This window comes from Polypterus senegalus, chromosome 17 (genome assembly GCF_016835505.1).
Source record: "Polypterus senegalus isolate Bchr_013 chromosome 17, ASM1683550v1, whole genome shotgun sequence".
Lineage (NCBI taxonomy): Eukaryota > Metazoa > Chordata > Cladistia > Polypteriformes > Polypteridae > Polypterus > Polypterus senegalus.
Window position 1 is genome coordinate 21,859,938 of NC_053170.1, and position 18,590 is coordinate 21,878,527.

General features: G+C 43.7%; 1 protein-coding gene across 1 annotated transcript in view; it reads left to right on the plus strand.

The window, feature by feature from the left end:
* smpdl3b (sphingomyelin phosphodiesterase acid like 3B) overlaps positions 1 to 18,590 on the plus strand; it is a 47,959-nt gene that overhangs the window by 18,615 nt on the left and 10,754 nt on the right. The window contains exons 5-6 of the mRNA XM_039740368.1: positions 894 to 1,034; positions 10,241 to 10,410. Coding sequence (XP_039596302.1) covers positions 894 to 1,034; positions 10,241 to 10,410 — 311 coding nt within the window. The remainder of the gene's footprint in view (positions 1 to 893; positions 1,035 to 10,240; positions 10,411 to 18,590) is intronic.

Below are 18,590 nucleotides of genomic sequence, written 5' to 3' on the forward strand. Positions count from 1 at the left end.
TTCATGAATCAGTTTCAATTTCCATGACAATTTCTGAGGTCCAATTCACATTATCATCACTATCACTGAAATGGAGCAATGGTTCATACAGTGCATATCCTGCACCATCAGCCATCAATTAATGGTTCAGTTTCTTCTAAATCTACGTTTTTCTTTGTTTGCCTTGTTTGTTTATTTGTTGGAGGCTCCGCCCACTCCTGAATATTGATGAGTTACCTTAGAGTGGCAAAACACACCGAAATATGAATGATTTTCATGTAGCATGAAGTTATTTCCTTCACTAGATGGTAGCAGAATAGTGTCCCGAGTGTCATTTGGGCTTAAAAATGTAAAGTGGATCATTACATGTCACCCCGAGTCAGACTCGCGGTTAACCGTACTTGCAATAGAATTCCGAGTTTTGCTTAGGTTTAACGCCAAGGAGGTTAGTCCTCTTCCTTGAAGGGAATTTTTCAGTGCTTTGAGTATTTAAAGCCAGTGCCCCTTTTTTTGGCCAGGTCTGCCTGTTGAGTTTTAATTCCCCGGAGTTAAACTAATTTTCTGAGGTTCTGGTCTGGTCTCTTTGTGTTTAAAGTCTTAGCGCCCTTTTTGCCATCTTGTGCCACTGATTCACAGCAAATGGTGGCAGGATGTATGGGAAGTTCTTGTCATTTACTATGTGTTATGTTATTACGTAACAACTGAGTCTGGAGCTGGAACCCAGCCTAGCAAAGATGGTTCTGAGAAGATTGGCTCATTTTGTCCACACAAATACAGTATAAGAAAGCTTGATTCCAGAAGAGACAATATGACTCAGGATTTGTTACAACATTTTTGTATCACATTTTGTTTTCTAATGCTGAATTTTACTGCCTCATATTTTTCTAATAGTGTTTTTTTTTTTTCTGATCTAGCGGTTGCAGTGTACTCAACATTGGGGAACCATGATTTCCATCCCAAAAGCCAGTTACCCCCTGGATACAATGACTTTTATGAAAGAATTGCTTCGTTATGGGGATCTTGGCTGGGTAATGCTCAAGAAAAATTCAAGGATGGTACGTATGTAACTGAACACTTGTAACAGCTTCTGCCCATGTTATTTTGGGACTTGGGCCAATTCCTTTCAATGTGTAACTGTAGATCTGATGTTTTGTTTTGTTTTTTTTTTTTTCATTTTGATTTACTTTGTTAATTCCTTTCATATAACCTTTGGGGGTCAGAGTGCAGGGTCAGCCATTGTACGGAACCCTAGGAGCAATATTCAGGTTCAGGGCCTTCCTCAAGGGATCAATGGAGTAGGATCCCTCCTGGCAGTAACCGGAATTGATCCAGCAACCTTCCAGATACCAGTGTAGATCCTTATCCTCAGAACTACCACTCTGCCTATGTATCAGTTGTACTAGGCTTACTACTTTTTTATTTTCAAATTTTCATCACCGTATAATAACATTTCCAATGTTGCAAACACCTCCCTGTTCTCCAGTTTGTTACCCGCTGTGGAGATTCGGAACTGGACACAGACAAGCAGACACAGAATGTCCCAAAACACACGCGTTTATTTACAGGCCAACACCACCGTGCACAATATAACAATAATAGTTTCTCTTCTCGCCCTTTCTTCTGCCGCCTCCAACTCCTCAAGCCCAAGCTCCATCATCTTCCACCCGACTCCGGCTCACGAGTGGAGTAAGGCGGCCTCCTTTATACTGCACCCAGAAGTGATCCAGGTGCTCGCTGATTAACATCTGGCAGCACTGGAAGCACCCGGAAGTGCTACATGCCAAGGCTCCGGAGCTGCACAGGCCCCCCTGGTGGTGGCCACAGACCCCAACATGTTTGGGCTTCAAAGCCCCCTGCCTGTGGCCCCGATGCAACCCAGGGTGGCTGTCCTTTCACGTCCCATGGAATGGCTTGCCCTTTTCTCGGTCCTCTGCACCTCCAGGCTCCCCGACAGGGCACGATTCCCGGCCACCCGTCACACCACACAGCTCTTTATTTCATGTCTCCAGTCACACTTCACAGCCTATGAGCTTATTATTTCACTTGGTTATTTTCACTTTCTGTTTAGTTGTTGTTTGGAAAGTAATTTTACTTACACTTGTTCATTTATATTTTTCTCCTTGTATCATTTTTCAATGACTTCACTGAGGTGTGACCCATTGCACAGATGCACTCGGGTCCCAATCTGGGTGGTCCGCTGTGTGGTGGGTGCAGCAGCGCCATGCTCCCAACCTGTCTCTCTCTGTCTCTTACTCTCACTGTCTTCCTACTTAGTTTTTCCACGACCCTGCTGATTGGCTTGTTTGTTGCTAGACAAATGTCGCAGTGTTTTGTCTGGTTAGCCATATTTTGTTCAGGTGCTCATCTGAACTTTTCTTGAAGGGAGGAGTTTCTTTAGAGCAGGGGACCACCTTGGCTGCAGGTTTTTTATTTAATGAGTGCCCTGTTTGTGCTGCTAATTAACGTCTTGTGAATTCATTTTAATTGAATTGCTTTTTTAAGATTTGTTCCCCTGAATTTCTTCATCATTCCTCTGAATTGCGTCATTTCTTTCCTTCAATGGCACCCAAACAGAAATGAAATGTGAAGTGAGTGAGCCAACAGAAGACCAGCTCAGGCAGGGCCTCAAACTCCAACCAATTTCACTCCAACCAGCTGCTTAATGAGGTGCCAATTCTTGTTGTTAGTTAAACTTCATGGCTTGTTGCTGCTCTCGTGGTGCATTAGCAGACATTTCCGAAACTGTTGATTTTCTCTTTCTAAGAGTGCTGTTAAAATGTTTTGGGGACCTGAGCAGATCAACATTCCTGAGACCTTCATCTTTCTTTATTTTCAGATATTGTGTGATGGACACCAGTTGTTTTGGCTCATTTTGTATCTCATTATTGTTTGGTTGCTAATTAAGGAAAAAGAATTTTAATTAAGGAGTCTGAGTCTTCAAGAGGCGGCACGGTGGCGCAGTGGTAGCGCTGCTGCCTCGCAGTTAGGAGACCCGGGTTCGCTTCCCGGGTCCTCCCTGCGTGGAGTTTGCATGTTCTCCCCGTGTCTGCGTGGGTTTCCTCCCAAAGACATGCTGGTTAGGTGGATTGGCGATTCTAAATTGGCCCTAGTGTGTGCTTGGTGTGTGGGTGTGTTTGTGTGTGTCCTGCGGTGGGTTGGCACCCTGCCCAGGATTGGTTCCTGCCTTGTGCCCTGTGTTGGCTGGGATTGGCTCCAGTAGACCCCCGTGACCCTGTATTCGGTTTCATCGGGTTAGAAAATGGATGGATGGATGGAGTCTTCAAGAGCAAGTTAAATAAAATGAACTCAAAAGAAGTTAATTAGCATTAATTAGCTATATATTAATTAGAATTAGCAGCAAAAACAGATCACTCATTAAGAAAAGGGTTAGAATGAAAACCTGCAGCCACAGTGGTCCTCCAGGACTGGAGTTGGTGACCCTGGCTTTAGATCAGGGCAGGGGTCCTCAATCCCAGTCCTGGAGAGCCGCAGTGGCTGCAGGTTTTTGTTCTGACCTGGTTGCTTAATTAGAAAGCAATTCTTGCCAATAAGGCACTAACAAGCTATGAAATTAAATTAACTCTGCTATGTCAGGTCATTCTCATATCCTAGATTTTCTTTCCCTTTCTATCATGCAAATGATTTGAAGGCTAAAATGGACGAGTAATTCTCAGTCGTTCACTTTTTTCTCTTCATTTTTCTTCCAAGTATTTAATTAAACCCAATAGTGCAGATAAATACACACAGGTGTAAATGTAAATAAGCTAAATGGAGAAATGCTGCTCTCTCTTGTCATTTGCATGTTATTGATAATATTGATAATAAGGAGCAATTAAAATAGCTGTTTACGACAAAATTAAGCAATAAGGCCTCAAAATCACTAAAGTGAAGCAGAAGTGTTACTTTAGCAATAAGTGCTTTTTATTAAGCAACTGGGTTGGAGCAAAAACCTGCAGCCACTGCGGCTCTCCAGGACCGTGATTGAGGACCCCTGGATCAGGGGCATCAAACTCCAGTCCTGGAGGGCCGCAGTGGCTGCAGGTTTTCATTCTAGCCATCTTCTTCATTAGTGACCAGTTTTTGCTGCTAATTACTTCTTTTAATTAATTTGACTCAGGCCCTTTAGTTGTTTCTTTTTCCTTCATTAGCAACCAAATAATAATGAGACACAAAACAAGCCGCCACATCACACAATATCTGAAAATAAAGAAATGTGAAGGTCTCAGTAAGGTTGATCTCTCAAGTCACCAAAATACTTGGACGATGTTCTTATGAAAAACAGAAAATCAACAGTTTTGGAAATGTCAACTGTGGCAGAACGAGAGCAACAACAAGCCGTGGAATTAAATAACGAGTTTAATTAACAGCAAGAATTGGCTTCTCATTAAGAAACTGGTTGGAGTTTGAAGCCCCAGTTTAGCTGGTCATCTGTTGGCTTGTTTCACGTCTAATTTCTGTTTGGCTGCATTTTAACGAGGAAAGGAATCAATTCAGAGGACTGAATCCTTCTAACAGGGCTATTAAAATGTGAATTAGCAGTGAAAACAGGTCACTGATTAGGAAAAGGGTTAGAATGAAAACCTGTAGCCACTGCAGCCCTCCAGGACTGGAGTTGGCGACCCTGGCTTTAGAGAGTGCAACATATTTAAGAATTTCAGAAAATCAAGCAAGTCCACCTTTTACTTCAAGTTTTGTTTTGCCCTTATTGTTCTAACAAACAGTATTTACTAACTGACCCCTGCCTGCAATGGACAGTTTTGCCAGCTGTCTTAAACATATGCTGTGCCAGTCAGTACAAACAATAAGCACTGTGATAAAGCGCCATTATGTCATGACTAGATCTGAAATGTTTGATCCAAGCAGCTGGACAAGTACAATCAGACTGACTTTTTATTTGAGCGCAGCAAAAGTAAGCTAACCGCTTTCTTTGAGGGAAACTGCAAGCAGAGTAACCTGCTTATACGGTGTTTCCAATAGGGCTCGCAGCGTTTTAAGTAACCAAAAACTATATAGATATGGTATTAAAAGGCGATATCCCTCCCATAGAGATACGGCAGTAAAAATCACATAAAAGAAAATAACAGCTTTCTTTACTGACGATTTACGCAGCATTACAGACGGGAAGCCAATAGCAAGACAAATACCAAGGTGGGATCTCGATCTATACAGTCTACCATTTTTCGTTGCTGCGCTGGAAGGCTTTTTAGGACGGATGACGATATCACCCATCCGTCTATCGGCTTCCAAGCGCTTGGCTGCTGTCTAAGTCTTTTTATACTGTCTTCTCCACATGCAGGCCCTTACTTAGGTTCCAAACAAGGCAAGGAGAGGATTCCATTTCATCTCTAACATACAGAAATAGTACAATGCCTGTTTTCGTAGTTGTACCTTCTCTCTTCAAATGCTTGCCTAGCAGTTCTAAATGCCGAGAGCCCCTGTGTGCTAACTTTGGCCTGGCCTGTACATGTGAGTGGATTTCTAAAATAACTTTTGTACAGAGCACAGTGACATTAAACTTATATTCTTATTACATACAGTGCATTGGATCGAGACTGTTATTTTAAAATGAGTTCATCAAGAACACGAGGACACACAGTTGGAAACTTGTTAAGGGTAAATTCCGCACAAACATTAGGAAGTTCTTCTTTACACCAAGAACCACAGACACGTGGAATAAGCTACCAAGTAGCGTGATAGGCAGTAGGACTTGAGGGGCTTTCAAAGCTCGACTTGATGTTTTTCTAGAAGAATTAGGTGAATAGTAGTGATGAGCGAGCACCAAAGTGTTCGGGTGTTCGATCCAAACACATCGCGATGTTCGTGTGCTCTACCGAGCACCCGAGTATAATGTAAGTCAATGGGAGACAACCAGGCACCCCCTGCTCTGAAGAGAGGACCATTGGAAAAGGTCAGAAAGTGACAGAAACACCACCCAAATGGACCGGGAACAGCATGGGGACGATGTCTGGATGCATCTTGGACTCCCAAGTCGCTGCTGGGAACCAGTTTGTCCGAGTTGTACGCCACTTTTACAGACTGACAAAAACACACCCAAAACCCCCCCAAAAAATCAGTTTTACAGGAAAAATGATGCTCTGAAACATTATATGCCAGTGCCTGCAGGTGAGCTGACGCTCTAAAACATTATATGCCAGTGCCTGCAGGTGAGCTGACGCTCTAAAACATTATATGCCAGTACCTACAGGTGAGCTGACGCTCTAAAACATTATATGACAGTGCCTGCAGGTGAGCTGACGCTCTGAAACATTATATGCCAGTGCCTGCATGTGAGCTGACGCACTAAAACATTATATGCCAGTGCCTGCAGGTGAGCTGATGCACTAAAACATTATATGCCAGTGCCTGCAGGTGAGCTGACGCTCTAAAACATTATATGACAGTGCCTGCAGGTGAGCTGACGCTCTAAAACATTATATGCCAGTGCCTGCAGGTGAGCTGACGCACTAAAACATTATATGCCAGTGCCTGCAGGTGAGCTGACGCTCTGAAACATTATATGACAGTGCCTGCAGGTGAGCTGACGCTCTAAAACATTATATGCCAGAACCTGCAGGTGAGCTGACGCTCTAAAACATTATATGCCAGTGCCTGCATATATAGCACCCGATGACGTGTTCCGGCCAGCCAATCACTGTAATGCCAGCACCTGACATGGCTACAGGCATTACAGTGAGGGCAGTACTTACCTGCCCCTTGATTGGCTGTCTCCAACCCGTAAAACATGCGGGGCAGAGACTCGAGCATGGCGCACAAGCACATGTGGTGTTCGTTCGAGTAGTGCCCTGCTCCGAGCATAGCGATGCTCGAGCCGAACATATTCGCTCATCACTAGTGAATAGGACTGGTGAGCTTTGTTGGGCCAAATGGCCTGTTCTCGTCTAGATTGTTCTAATGTTCCCTGTATTATGATTTTAATAATAAGAATCAATTACATTTGTATAGAGCATTTTTTTTGTTACTCAAAATGCTTTGACAGGGGTGAACCATTTCAACTACCACCAATGTGCAGCATCCACCTGGATGATGTGACAGCAGCCATTGTTGCACCAGTACGCTCACCACATATTAGCTATTCGGTGCTAATGGGGTCAGAGAGAGAGAGAGAGAGCCAATTAGAGACAGGGGATGATTAGGGGGCCAGAACTGGGCAATTTAGCCAAGACATCAGGATACACCCAACTCTTTTTGAAAGATGCCCAGGGGTGACCACAGAAAGTCAGGACCTCGGTTTTACGTCTCATCCAAAGGACGGTGCCATTTTTACAGCACAGCGTCAACAGTGTCCATTAACAGCTGTGTTTGGTGGATTCCCAGATGGGCCTAAAGTGGAGAAGGACAAACAAACTGTAATGGCCTTTACTTCACTATTAGCACTGTAAGACCCCTTTAACCCCAACTGACAGATACACTGCACACAGGTTAAAAGCACCAAGAAGATATTTTGAATCTTTTTCTTCCTGTTATAGTGCCCAGAAGCACCTCCGTCACAATAAACAGGCATTACAACTATATTAATCACAATTATATACACTGTTCTCTCCTCCACACCTCCCAGCAAAGCTCTATCCTACTCCTCCCGACTTCCGGCTCACTTGCTGGGTCTCCAGCAGTCCTTTATATAGTCCTTGACCCCGAAGTGCTTCTGTCCTTCCGACCACGTGACTTGCTAACACTTCCGGGTCTAATGCAGAACTCGCTTTTTCTTCAGCCTAGAAGTACTTCGGGGCTTCCATCCTTGTGACTTGGAAGTACTTCCGGGCTATGAATGAGGCATGGCTCCACCGGTCCTCTCAAAGCTAAACCTGGTGGCACCCACGGTACCCAACAGGGCTGAGAAACCGAACTCCAAGTCCCAGGATGCTCCGCGGGAATCTGGGACACCATTACACGCCAGGGGAGCTGCCATCTAGCGTTTTGGGGGAGACAGTGTCCTTCCATCCTCAGGGCGTCCCGGCCAGGTTGAGCTGCTTGCCGTCTGTCACAGCACACAGGACTTATCTTGCTCAACTGGAAGAATCCTAACTCTGCTCTGTTAAGTCAGGGGGTAACTGATGTTATATACTACAGGGTGGTCCAGATCTAATTATGCAGATCCAGATCGTCTGGATGACATTGATTTATGCAGGGACGATTCCAATTCGGCGCGAAGACGATTCTTCTTGTTGTCAGTTCGCACACTTCTCGATGGTCCGGGATTTTTCGGGAGATTTTCTATGTAATAAACTGAATAAGTTATAGCGTAATGAAAATTGCATAATTAGATCTGGACCACCCTATATTTGAAATTGGAAAAAATCAATTTGTCACTTAGAGGATGTGTGCAAAACTTTCTTTAAAACCTGGCAGGGTCTAATCAATAACATTTTATAATACACTTTTAGTATTTGGGAAAAAAGGATTCTCTTCCCTCTTTTCTACTCTTAAAAGTTTTATTCTGGCTGTTGGCCTCCCTCTCTTTCTCATGGGTGGAGGTTGAATTGAATTTAGTTTTGTTAAGGTTGACTTGATTGTATGGAATGTTACATGCTTTTAATAAATTCAAAAAAAGATTAAAAAAAAAATCATTTTACATTGATGAGCAGCACATTAAGACTTAATTCTCAGAACAGGGGACATACTCATCTGTGCCTTGACAGTAAATACAAATCTGTCTGCAGTTTAGCAAACTGGCCTACAATTTTCTTATTTAATAGGAGTTGGAGCTTAGCCTAGCAACACCGGGTGCAAGGCAGGAACAACCCTGACCTGAAATGCCAGTCTAACACATGGCATATTCATCCATTCTGGGCTAAGCTGGATTCACCAATTAAATTATGCTGCACATCTTTGAGATACAGTGTGGTCGAAGGTTCAAGACAACAGCAGGCAGGCACCAATTCAAACAAACAGAATTCTTTCATTTCGTACACTTGGTGAGTAGAGGGTTTTTGCCTTACAGAGCTCTAAGTGCAAAAATCCCCCTCAAGGGGAGGTCAGATGCATTTTATAACAGAGATCTTCAAAAGAAACAGTTAGAAAAAATAAGATCAGTTTCATCTAAAGGTCACAGAACATCCATCCATCCATTTTCTAACCCGCTGAATCCGAATACAGGGTCACGGGGGTCTGCTGGAGCCAATCCCAGCCAACACAGGGCACAAGGCAGGAACCAATCCTGGGCAGGGTGCCAACCCACCGCAGGACACACACACACCCCAAGGCCAATTTAGAATCGCCAATCCACCTAACCTGCATGTCTTTGGATTGTGGGAGGAAACCGGAGCGCCCAAAGGAAACCCACGCAGACACGGGGAGAACATGCAAACTCCACGCAGGGAGGACCCGGGAAGCAAACCCGGGTCTCCTAACTGCGAGGCAGCAGCGCTATCACTGCGCCACCATGCCGCCCGGTCACAGAACATTCTTACACAATTTGTTGATTACAACGGAAAGCAGAAATTCTAGCCTTTTCTTATATTTTTAATTAAGCTTATCAGAAAACATGTCATACGTTTGGCATCTTAATTGGACAATAACCTAGGCACTGCTAAAGCAAGTAGCCAAAAACTGCATTCCACACTGGCAGCCTTACTCTATGTAAGCACGCTTATTTATCTGTTATAATAATACTTAGCCAAACAGAGAACATGCAGATTTTCATACAGAAGCTAGCAATAGATTTTTAACTTCCATTCCACAACAGAAAAAAATCTGGTGCAGCAGGACACAGCAATGTGAAACTGAGTGAGTGCAGTGAGAACTGAACAGATTATACCCGTTGGCAGAAAGGGGTGAAAAATGAAATAAAAAATGGGACGTGCTCTTAACAGTGAGAAAGAAAAGCCTAGCACTGTTCTGTTATATATCAGGTATGCGTGCCATGTCAAGCTTCATTTTAATTAGAAACATAGCATTTTCAAACCCACTTAACGCAATTAAGGGTCAAGGGGATGGAGCCTGCCCCAGATGCGTCAGTTGCAAGGCAGGCGCCAACTCTAAATGAGCTGCCAGTCCATCACAATCAAAGAGACAGGACCGATTTAGAATTGTGGGGTCTGGGAAGAAAGCTCATGCAGACCTGGGGAGAAGGTTAAAGTCTATGCAGACACACACATGAGGCAGAAGCACTAGCCACTGCGCCACCATACCACCCTTGTTAGCAGTATTCTCCAGAAAATGTACTGTTGGGCAACAGCTAAAACACAGGAAGAGCTTTGGGGCGATGGTTTCTGAAACTGTCTGTTTTCTCTTTCCTTTTGAGGTGCATACTACAAAATGACACTTTCGGGACAGAACAAATTTCACATCCTTGTGCTCAACACCAACCTGTATTATGAAAAGAATATGGAGAATGAAAACTTGGAAGACCCTGGGAATCAGTTCAAATGGCTAGAAAATGAGTTAAGTGCCGCAGTAAACTTAAAAGATAAGGTAATAAGCTCTAAGAGACACCACACACTTTCTTTTTGAATTAGTCCACCAAGCTTTGTGTTGTTTAAGTGTACAATGGAATAGCTTGTCTCTTTCCACTTTGTCTGTGATGAATTTGGCCTCCAAAAACAGCAGGCTGTTTTCTTGAGTCTCTTCGTCACGTCATCTACAGGTGGTTTAGCACTAGGATTTCCATAAACAGGTGGCCTTCCCTCAAATAGCTCATCGCAATAATCTGCCATGGGCAGGGGTGGCAATTAACCATCCCTGGCCCACTGTTATTCTGCAGTTCTAGGGTAACAGCAGGTCTGGGTGGCATTGTCATAATCCTGTCGAATACTGGTAGCTCTAAATCTGTGGTTCTGGGCAGGAATAAAACTGTGACGACACATCATCAGCGTGCTAAAACTAACCTGTCTCCTGATGAGCTAAACCAGGGGTCCTCAGTCACGGTCCTGGAGGGACACCAAGGCTACAAGTTTTTATTCCAATCCAGTTGCTTGATTAGAAAGCCATCTTTGCCAATAACAGGTCTTATTTAACATCATGACGTGTTAGTGTTTTAACTCTGCAATGTCAGGTCATTCTTGAAATTGTAGATTTTGTTTTTTCCTTTCTAACTAAATTATTTGAAGCCTAAAACAGATGAGTAATTGTCAGTTCCTCACCTTCTCTTCAGTTTTCTTCTGAGAATTTTAGTAAACCAAATAGTGCAAGATGAATACACACAGGTGGAAATGGAGAGAAGCTAGATTGAGAACTACTAGTTCTTTTGTCATTTGCATGTAATTGCTAATCAGGAGCGATTAAAAGTACTGAATGCACCTGTTTCAGACTAAGATAGATAGATAGATAGATAGATAGATAGATAGATACTTTATTACAGCCACAGTTCAGAAAAATTATAAAACATCAAAAACAAGAAATACTGAGATTAATAAAGGATCACCCTGTGACGATGTGGGTTCTGGCTCCACACTCCCTTTGCTATTGGAAGCACTTGAACCCAACACCGTCGATAATGTTGCCGAGTGAGCTAGTCAGTGAAGGCAATAATTGAGCATCTTAGCAAGGGGATGGTTAAAAGTGAAAACAGTGCTTTTATTAAAAACCAACAAAAACAGTGTTCCATAAATAGTGCAGTTTCAAACATTCATTAAATAAACAATCCATAAAATCGAGAGGTTAAAATGATTAGGAAGCTGTCTTTAAAAACAACAACAAATAAGCTTGGTGCTTCTTTTCTGTATGCGTCTCACCTGCTTATCCCGTACGGGCTTAGCAGCAGGCAAGACGCTCTCTGCAGCTGCCCTCCTACATCACACGCTCGAGACTGGAGACCTCCCGATCCCTGGCTTCGGTCTGGCACTCATCCCAGTCCCCGAGACTTGATTACCCTCAACGGCCAGGTCGCCCACGTTGGGGATTCCATCACCAAGTCTCCCGACTTCCGCTGCCTTTTCCATGGCCTCTGCGCCCGTCGCTTTCACCTTGTCACTCCCGCTACCAGATCACTCAGCGGGAGCGACATCTACACAAACACCTGGGAGTCGGCCCAACACCCAGCTTCCTCGCAGCTGCCCACGAGCGCTCGATCGCGCTCACCACGCGCCGCGTGTCCGTCTCTCTCCTGCACCGCTTGCTTCCACGCTCCCTGTAACCTCCGTCCTCTCCTTTCCTTTCTCTCCAATCGATTCTCTCTCTCTCCCCAACCGACTTGCGCTTCTTTTAAAAACGTGAGGGGCCATCACAGCTGCAGCATTAGCCACGGGAGCAATCACGAATGTGGGCAGTTCCTCACCTGTGCACACGGTGAGAAACGCCCACATCGACGACTGCCCGCGCTCGCTACAACAACGCCCCTCATGAAGCCGCCTCGGGTGCGGTGATTATTTATTTAAAATCAATGGCCTTTTCTCCACAAGCTGTGGACCCATAACACCACACACCCCCCCCAATGTCAACGTCATTTTTTTGACCCACCTTTTGCTTTAATGGCAGCCTTGAGTCTGTTAGGATTCTTCTCTATCAGCTTTGCACATCTAGATTGAGCCCACTCAATATTTGCCCCCCACTCTTCTTTACAGAACTGTTCAAGTTTGGTCAAATTGGATGGTGAGCGAGCGTTGGTGGACTACTATATTCAAATCTTTCCACAGATTTTCAGTGGGATTTAGGTCTGGGCTCTGACTGGGCCACACAAGGACATTCACTTTTTTCTCCTTCAGTCACTGAGTGATCAGTTTTGCTGTGTGCTTCGGGTCGTTGTTGTGTTGAAAGGTGAAAATTCTGCCCGTCTTCAACTTTCTGGCAGAGGGTAGCAGGTTTTTCTCAAGAATTTGATGGTATTTTGCCCCATCCATTTTTCTTTCTATCCTAACATCCCCACAACAAGATGCTGCCACCTCCATGCTTTACTGTCGGTATGGTGTGTTGTGGATGGTGAGTTGCATTGGTGTACCATTTGGTGTTGAGGCCAAATAGTTTGAGTTTGGTTTCATTTGACCATAAGACCTTTTTCCACTGCGGTGGGCTGGCACCCTGCCCAGGGTTTTTCCCTGCCTTGTGCCTTGTACTGGCTGGGATTGGCTCCAGCAGATCCCAGTGGCCCTGTGTTAGGATATAGCAGGTTGGACAATGACTGACTGACTGACTGACCTTTTTCCACTTGGCATCAGAATCTTCAAGGTGCATCCTGGGAAAGCTCAAACGAACCTTAATGTGGCCTTTCTTGAGACGTGTGTTTTTTTCCTTGCGACCCTCCCAAACAAGCCACAATTGTGGAGCGCTTGTGAAATTGTTGTCACGTGCACACAATGACCACTCTTAGTCATAAAATCCTGTAACCCCTTCAAAGTGGTCATTGGCCTCTTGGTAGCCTCTCGTACCAGTTTCCTCCTTGTTCTTCCATCCAGTTTGGATGGATGGCCAGATCAAGGGAGGGTCCTAATAGTACCAGACACTTGCCACTTCTTTATTATGGACTTTACTGGGATCCTTGGGATTGCTGAAGCCTTTGAGATTTTTTTGTATCCATCTCCTGCCTTAAGTCTGTTCACAACTCTATCCCTGAGATCTTTTGAAAGTGGCTTGCCAACCATAGTCAGTTGTTTGCTGTCAGTTGCACTACCATGCAAGAGAATGAACGCTCCAGGAACATCTGTTTTTATACTTCACTAATCACACGGATTACAACTGATCACAGGTGGAAGGACGCCAGTAACCATGGTCTGCAATGGAAGTGGTGGGCACTTACACCTGATTGAGTTTAGGAGGGGGTGATCCTTTATTAATCTCAGTATTTCTTGTTTTTTATTTTTCAATTTTTCTGAACTGTGGCTGTGATATCTTTCACTTGGATGTTATAGATTGAATTGAGTAAGTAAAGCTGGAGTAAATATTAGTTTGTGTGTTTACATTCAAGGCTGTAAAGCAAAAAAAATGGGAATATTTCGAAGGGTGGGATTCTTTTCTATACCCACTGTACCTAGGTATTTCTTAAAACGTACCTCTCTGCATGCATTTTGGCCTTTCATCCACACGCAAACTGCATTTTAGGTCCCTGAAAACGGGCCTTTTGAAAAACTCCTTCTAGGGTGAAGATGTTTAAAAACTCTGTCTTCCATCTTGACGTGTAGACAGGGAGTAAGAGGCCCAGTTGCCCAGACCTTAGGGCCCACCAGGCTGTATGGCGGTGCAGAAGGCCAGTGATGTACTCAGGGGCTTGTCTGCAGAGAGTGCTATAGGTAAGCACCAACATTTTAAAACCAATTGCTAAAATAAACCGGAAGCCAGTGCAAAGCATACAAGATGGGAGTAACATATGTCCTCCGACTAGATCGGGTTAAAAGCCTAACAACTACATTTTGAACTAACTGTAGCTGACAAAGGGAGGATTTATTCACACCAGTATAAAGGGCATTACAGTAGTCAGTCAAGACGTGAGGAGATAAAAGCATGTACAGTACAGGCATCTCTGATTCTGGTCCTGGGACTACACTCCGCAATTTAGAAAGGCTTCTTAAATTAAAGAAACAAAAAGCAGTTAACAAACCCCTGAGGAAGACAGGACAATGCCACAATTAAGAGTCCAAGACATTATAAAGGTTTGGGGCAGCCACCCGTATATTGTTTTTCCAGCTGCAAAAGGGTTTTTTTGTATCAGGAGCACGATGTGCATATCACAGAGTCCAAAACAGAACTGACTATAGTAGCCCAAGAAGGAGGCTTTAAAGGTCTGCAGAGGAAAAGATGTCATCAGAATGGCCGGAACCAGAAGTGACGTCAGCAAAGGGCCCGGCTTCGGAAGTGACGTCAGCAAAGGGGCCGGCTTCGGAAGTGGCGTCAGCAAAGGGGCCGGCTTCGGAAGTGACATCAGCAAAGGGGCCGGCTTCGGAAGTGACGTCAGCAAAGGGGCCGGCTTCTGAGGTGCCGGAACCTTGCAGGATTTCCCAGGAAAGGTCTGTAGGGAACTGAGAAAGATAGTCAGTGCACTCCGCCGCCCCCCAGTCAGATGTTTTATTACACTTACTCAGACCCTTTAGCTGCCTCCAACTCGCACAAGTGTGACAACCAGTTCAATCAACTAGATTTTTATTCAGTCACAGATGAGTACCTGGATTCTACGTTGCAAGGCAGAACAATAACAACAACATTTATTTCGGTAGCACATTTTCATACAAATGATGTAACTCAAAGTGCTTTACAAGATGAAGAAAGAGAACAAAGACAAAATAAATAAAAATTAGAATAAGGGAACACTAATCAACATAGAATAAAAGTAAGGTCTGATGGCCAGGGAGGACAGAAAAAACAAAAAAAAACTCCAGACGGCTGGAGAAAAAATAAAATCTGCAGGGGTTCCAGGCCATGAGACCACCCAGTCCCCTCTAGGCATTCTAACTGACAGCAATGACCTCAATCAGTCCTCATGGTATTCAGGGTTCACATGGAAGAACTTGGTGATGACAGTCATGTGGACCTCTTGCCTTTAATCCATCAGTGGAGGGACATCACGGTGCTTTGATCAGGTGGTGATGGTGCAGATTACAACAACACGGAAATCCGGAAAAAGAACAGAAGAGAAAGTAGGGGTTAGTACGGATTTTGGAGCCACCATGAATGATAAGGATAATTAAATGCATATACAGAATACCAGGTTTAAACTAAGATGAAGGTATGAGAAAGCCGTGTTAAAGTAATGAGTTTTTAGCAGTTTTTTAAAGTGCTCCACCGTATCAGCCTGGCAGATTTCTATTGGTAAACTTGTATTCCAGATTTTAGGTGCATAACAGCAGAAGGCCGCCCGCCTCACCACTTCTTTTAAGTTTCGCTCTTGGAATTCTAAGCAGACACTCATTTGAAAATCTAAGGTTACGATTTGGAGTGTAAGGTGAAAAGCATTCTGAAATATAAGATGGAGTGAGATTATTGAAGGCTTTGTAAACCATAAGCAGTGTTTTAAAGTCAATTCTAAATGACACAGGTAACCAGTGTAGTGACATCAGAACTGGGGTGATGTGCTCGAATTTTCTTTTCCTAGTTAAGATTCTGGAAGCTCCATTCTGCACTCCTTGCAATCGATTGATGTCTTTTTTGGGTGGTCCTGAGAGGAGCGCATTACAGTAATCTAGCCGACTGAAAACAAAAGCGTGAAACTCATTTGTCAGCATCTTGCAAAATTAGAAGAGGTCTAAAGTTTCGCTATATTTCTTAAGTGAAAAAATGCTGTCCTAATAATCTGATTAATATGTGATTTAAAATTCAGGTCAGAGTCAATAGTTACCCCTAAATTCTTTACCTCTGTCTTGACTTTTAGTCCTAATGCATCAAGTTTATTTCTGATAACCTCATTTTTTATCCGTTTTTGCCAATCACTAAAATTTCTGTTTTCTCTTTATTTAGAATAGCAAAGTTACATTTTTTTCTATTGGCTTTTTATAATTTCTTCTTCTTCCCTCTTCCCCTTATTTCTTAAAAATAAACATAATATCGTTTACTTAAGCGTTTTATTTTAGTACGCTAATGGGCCATCTGTTCTTATTTTTTTCACTGATCAGATAGACCTTAAAGAAGGAAAGGCCAGCTCTCTTTTGTCAAATAGACGTTGTCCTCAGTCATATGACAGACACCTGTATGAATAACCTGCTGTTATAGCAAAATGGCTTTGTCTGCTGTTAACCCTAAGTAGCTTGCAAGCAGTTCATTTTTCTTTCACAGGCTCAAAGACACCTAAAAGGAAGCAGAAAAATGTCACTTGAGCAATAATGGATTCTAATGAAGCAGTTGAGCTGGTTCAAAAACCTGCAGCCACCATGGCCCTCTAGGACCGTGATTGAGGAACGCTGGTTCCCACTGATAAGAGCTGGCATCAAAGGATCAAAAAGTGAGGTCATTATGAATGCTTGACCACCGCAAGCCAGTTCCCCCTGTGGTAACTACTCTGATAGCCCCCTGCTTCAAACACAAAAAGCCAGAACGATTCTGAGGCCCAGCCTTCATGCCATGTACTCATACTGTAATTGGAGATGAAGCAAGCTTTTTCCTTTCTGCTGCATAGGACATTACTGGCTTCCCTTAGCTCACTTTAGGACACACCAGCGTTTCAGTGTGAAAGGTGTAATGGCCCATGAAACTCCACACCGGGCACAGGCCCTGGAGAGGGTGAGGGAGAATGGATTTCCCATGTTGTCCCCACATTCGTTCCCAATCACCACCTCTGCACGGTGCCAAGAGATGTGTGGGGCTTCGCTGCCAGCCATTCCTTTGGCCTGTAAATTGCCCTTTTGCCCCCTCTTATCATTGTCTGTTGCTTTATCTCATTAATCAGGTGATAGACGCGTGACAGGACGGGCCAAAGAGATAAAAGAGGACTCATGACTGATGTTTTTAAGTTGAACATTGTGAAATCTGCCTTTGTGAATGCCTTTAGTCTCTCTTCTTCTGTGGTTTTTGAAGTCAGTCTTTTTGACCATCTGACTTTCTTTTTGGATTCTGCTTACTGCTCTAATATTTTTAGATTCCTTTGGTGATTATCTGCAGGTTTCACTGCCTTTGCCCAAAGATACCTCACTCACTACAGCACTTTGTTCAACAATGGTGCAATTCCGTGTGGAGCTTCCATGTTCATCTGACTTTGGCTTCAGCTAGACCAGGGGTGGGCACCGTCGGTCCTGGAGGGCCTCAGTGGCTGCAGGTTTTTGTTCCAACCCAGTTTCTTAATGAGAAGTCAATTATTGCTGATGACGCACTTATTGCTCAAGTGACATTTTGACGCTTCATTTTAGTGGTCTTGTTTGTTAAGGTTCCCCACCCTTAATTGCTTATTTCAATCTTAAATAGTTGCATTCCATGTTTTAATGGCTCCTTATTAGCAATAAGATGTAAATGACAAAGGAGCCAGCAGTTCCCCATCTAGCTTGTTTCGATTTACATCTCTGTGTGTTCATCCTGCACTATTTGGTTTAATAAAACACTAAATAGAAAAATGTGACAGACTGAAAATGATCCTTTTTGGGCTTCAAATCATTTGGATGTTATCCTACGATATAAGACCTTACATTGCAGAGCAATGAGCCATAAAATTAAATAAGGTCTGAGACTGACAAGGATTGGTTTCTAATTAAGTAGTTGGGTTGGAATGAAAACCTGCAGCCACTGCGGCTCTCCAGGACCGACACTGCCCACCTCTGGTCTAGTTGAAGCCAAGGTCCAATGAACATGGACGCTCCTCTGCAGGATTACGCCATTGTTGAACAACACGCCGTAGTGAGATTTCTTTGGGCAGAGGCAGTGAAGCCTGCTGAAATTCACCAAAGGATGTTGGCTCAGCACCGAAGTAAAAACATCTACAACTCAACAAGATGTTTATGAATGGGTAGGAAGGTTTCAGACAGGAAGAGCAAGCGTAACCGTTGAAGCTCAAACTGGTCGACCATCAACATCGCACACACAAGGCTACATCGACATGGTGAAGGCCTTCAACACAACAGACCTACAGATTGTGTTGTCCGCTGTTGCTGCACAGCTTTGGATCTGCACGTGCCATGGTGCATGATGACCTGGGGTACCGTAAAGTTTGCACCAGATAGATAGATAGATAGATATGAAAGGCACTATATGATAGATAGATAGATAGATATAAAAGGCACTATATGATAGATAGATAGATAGATAGATAG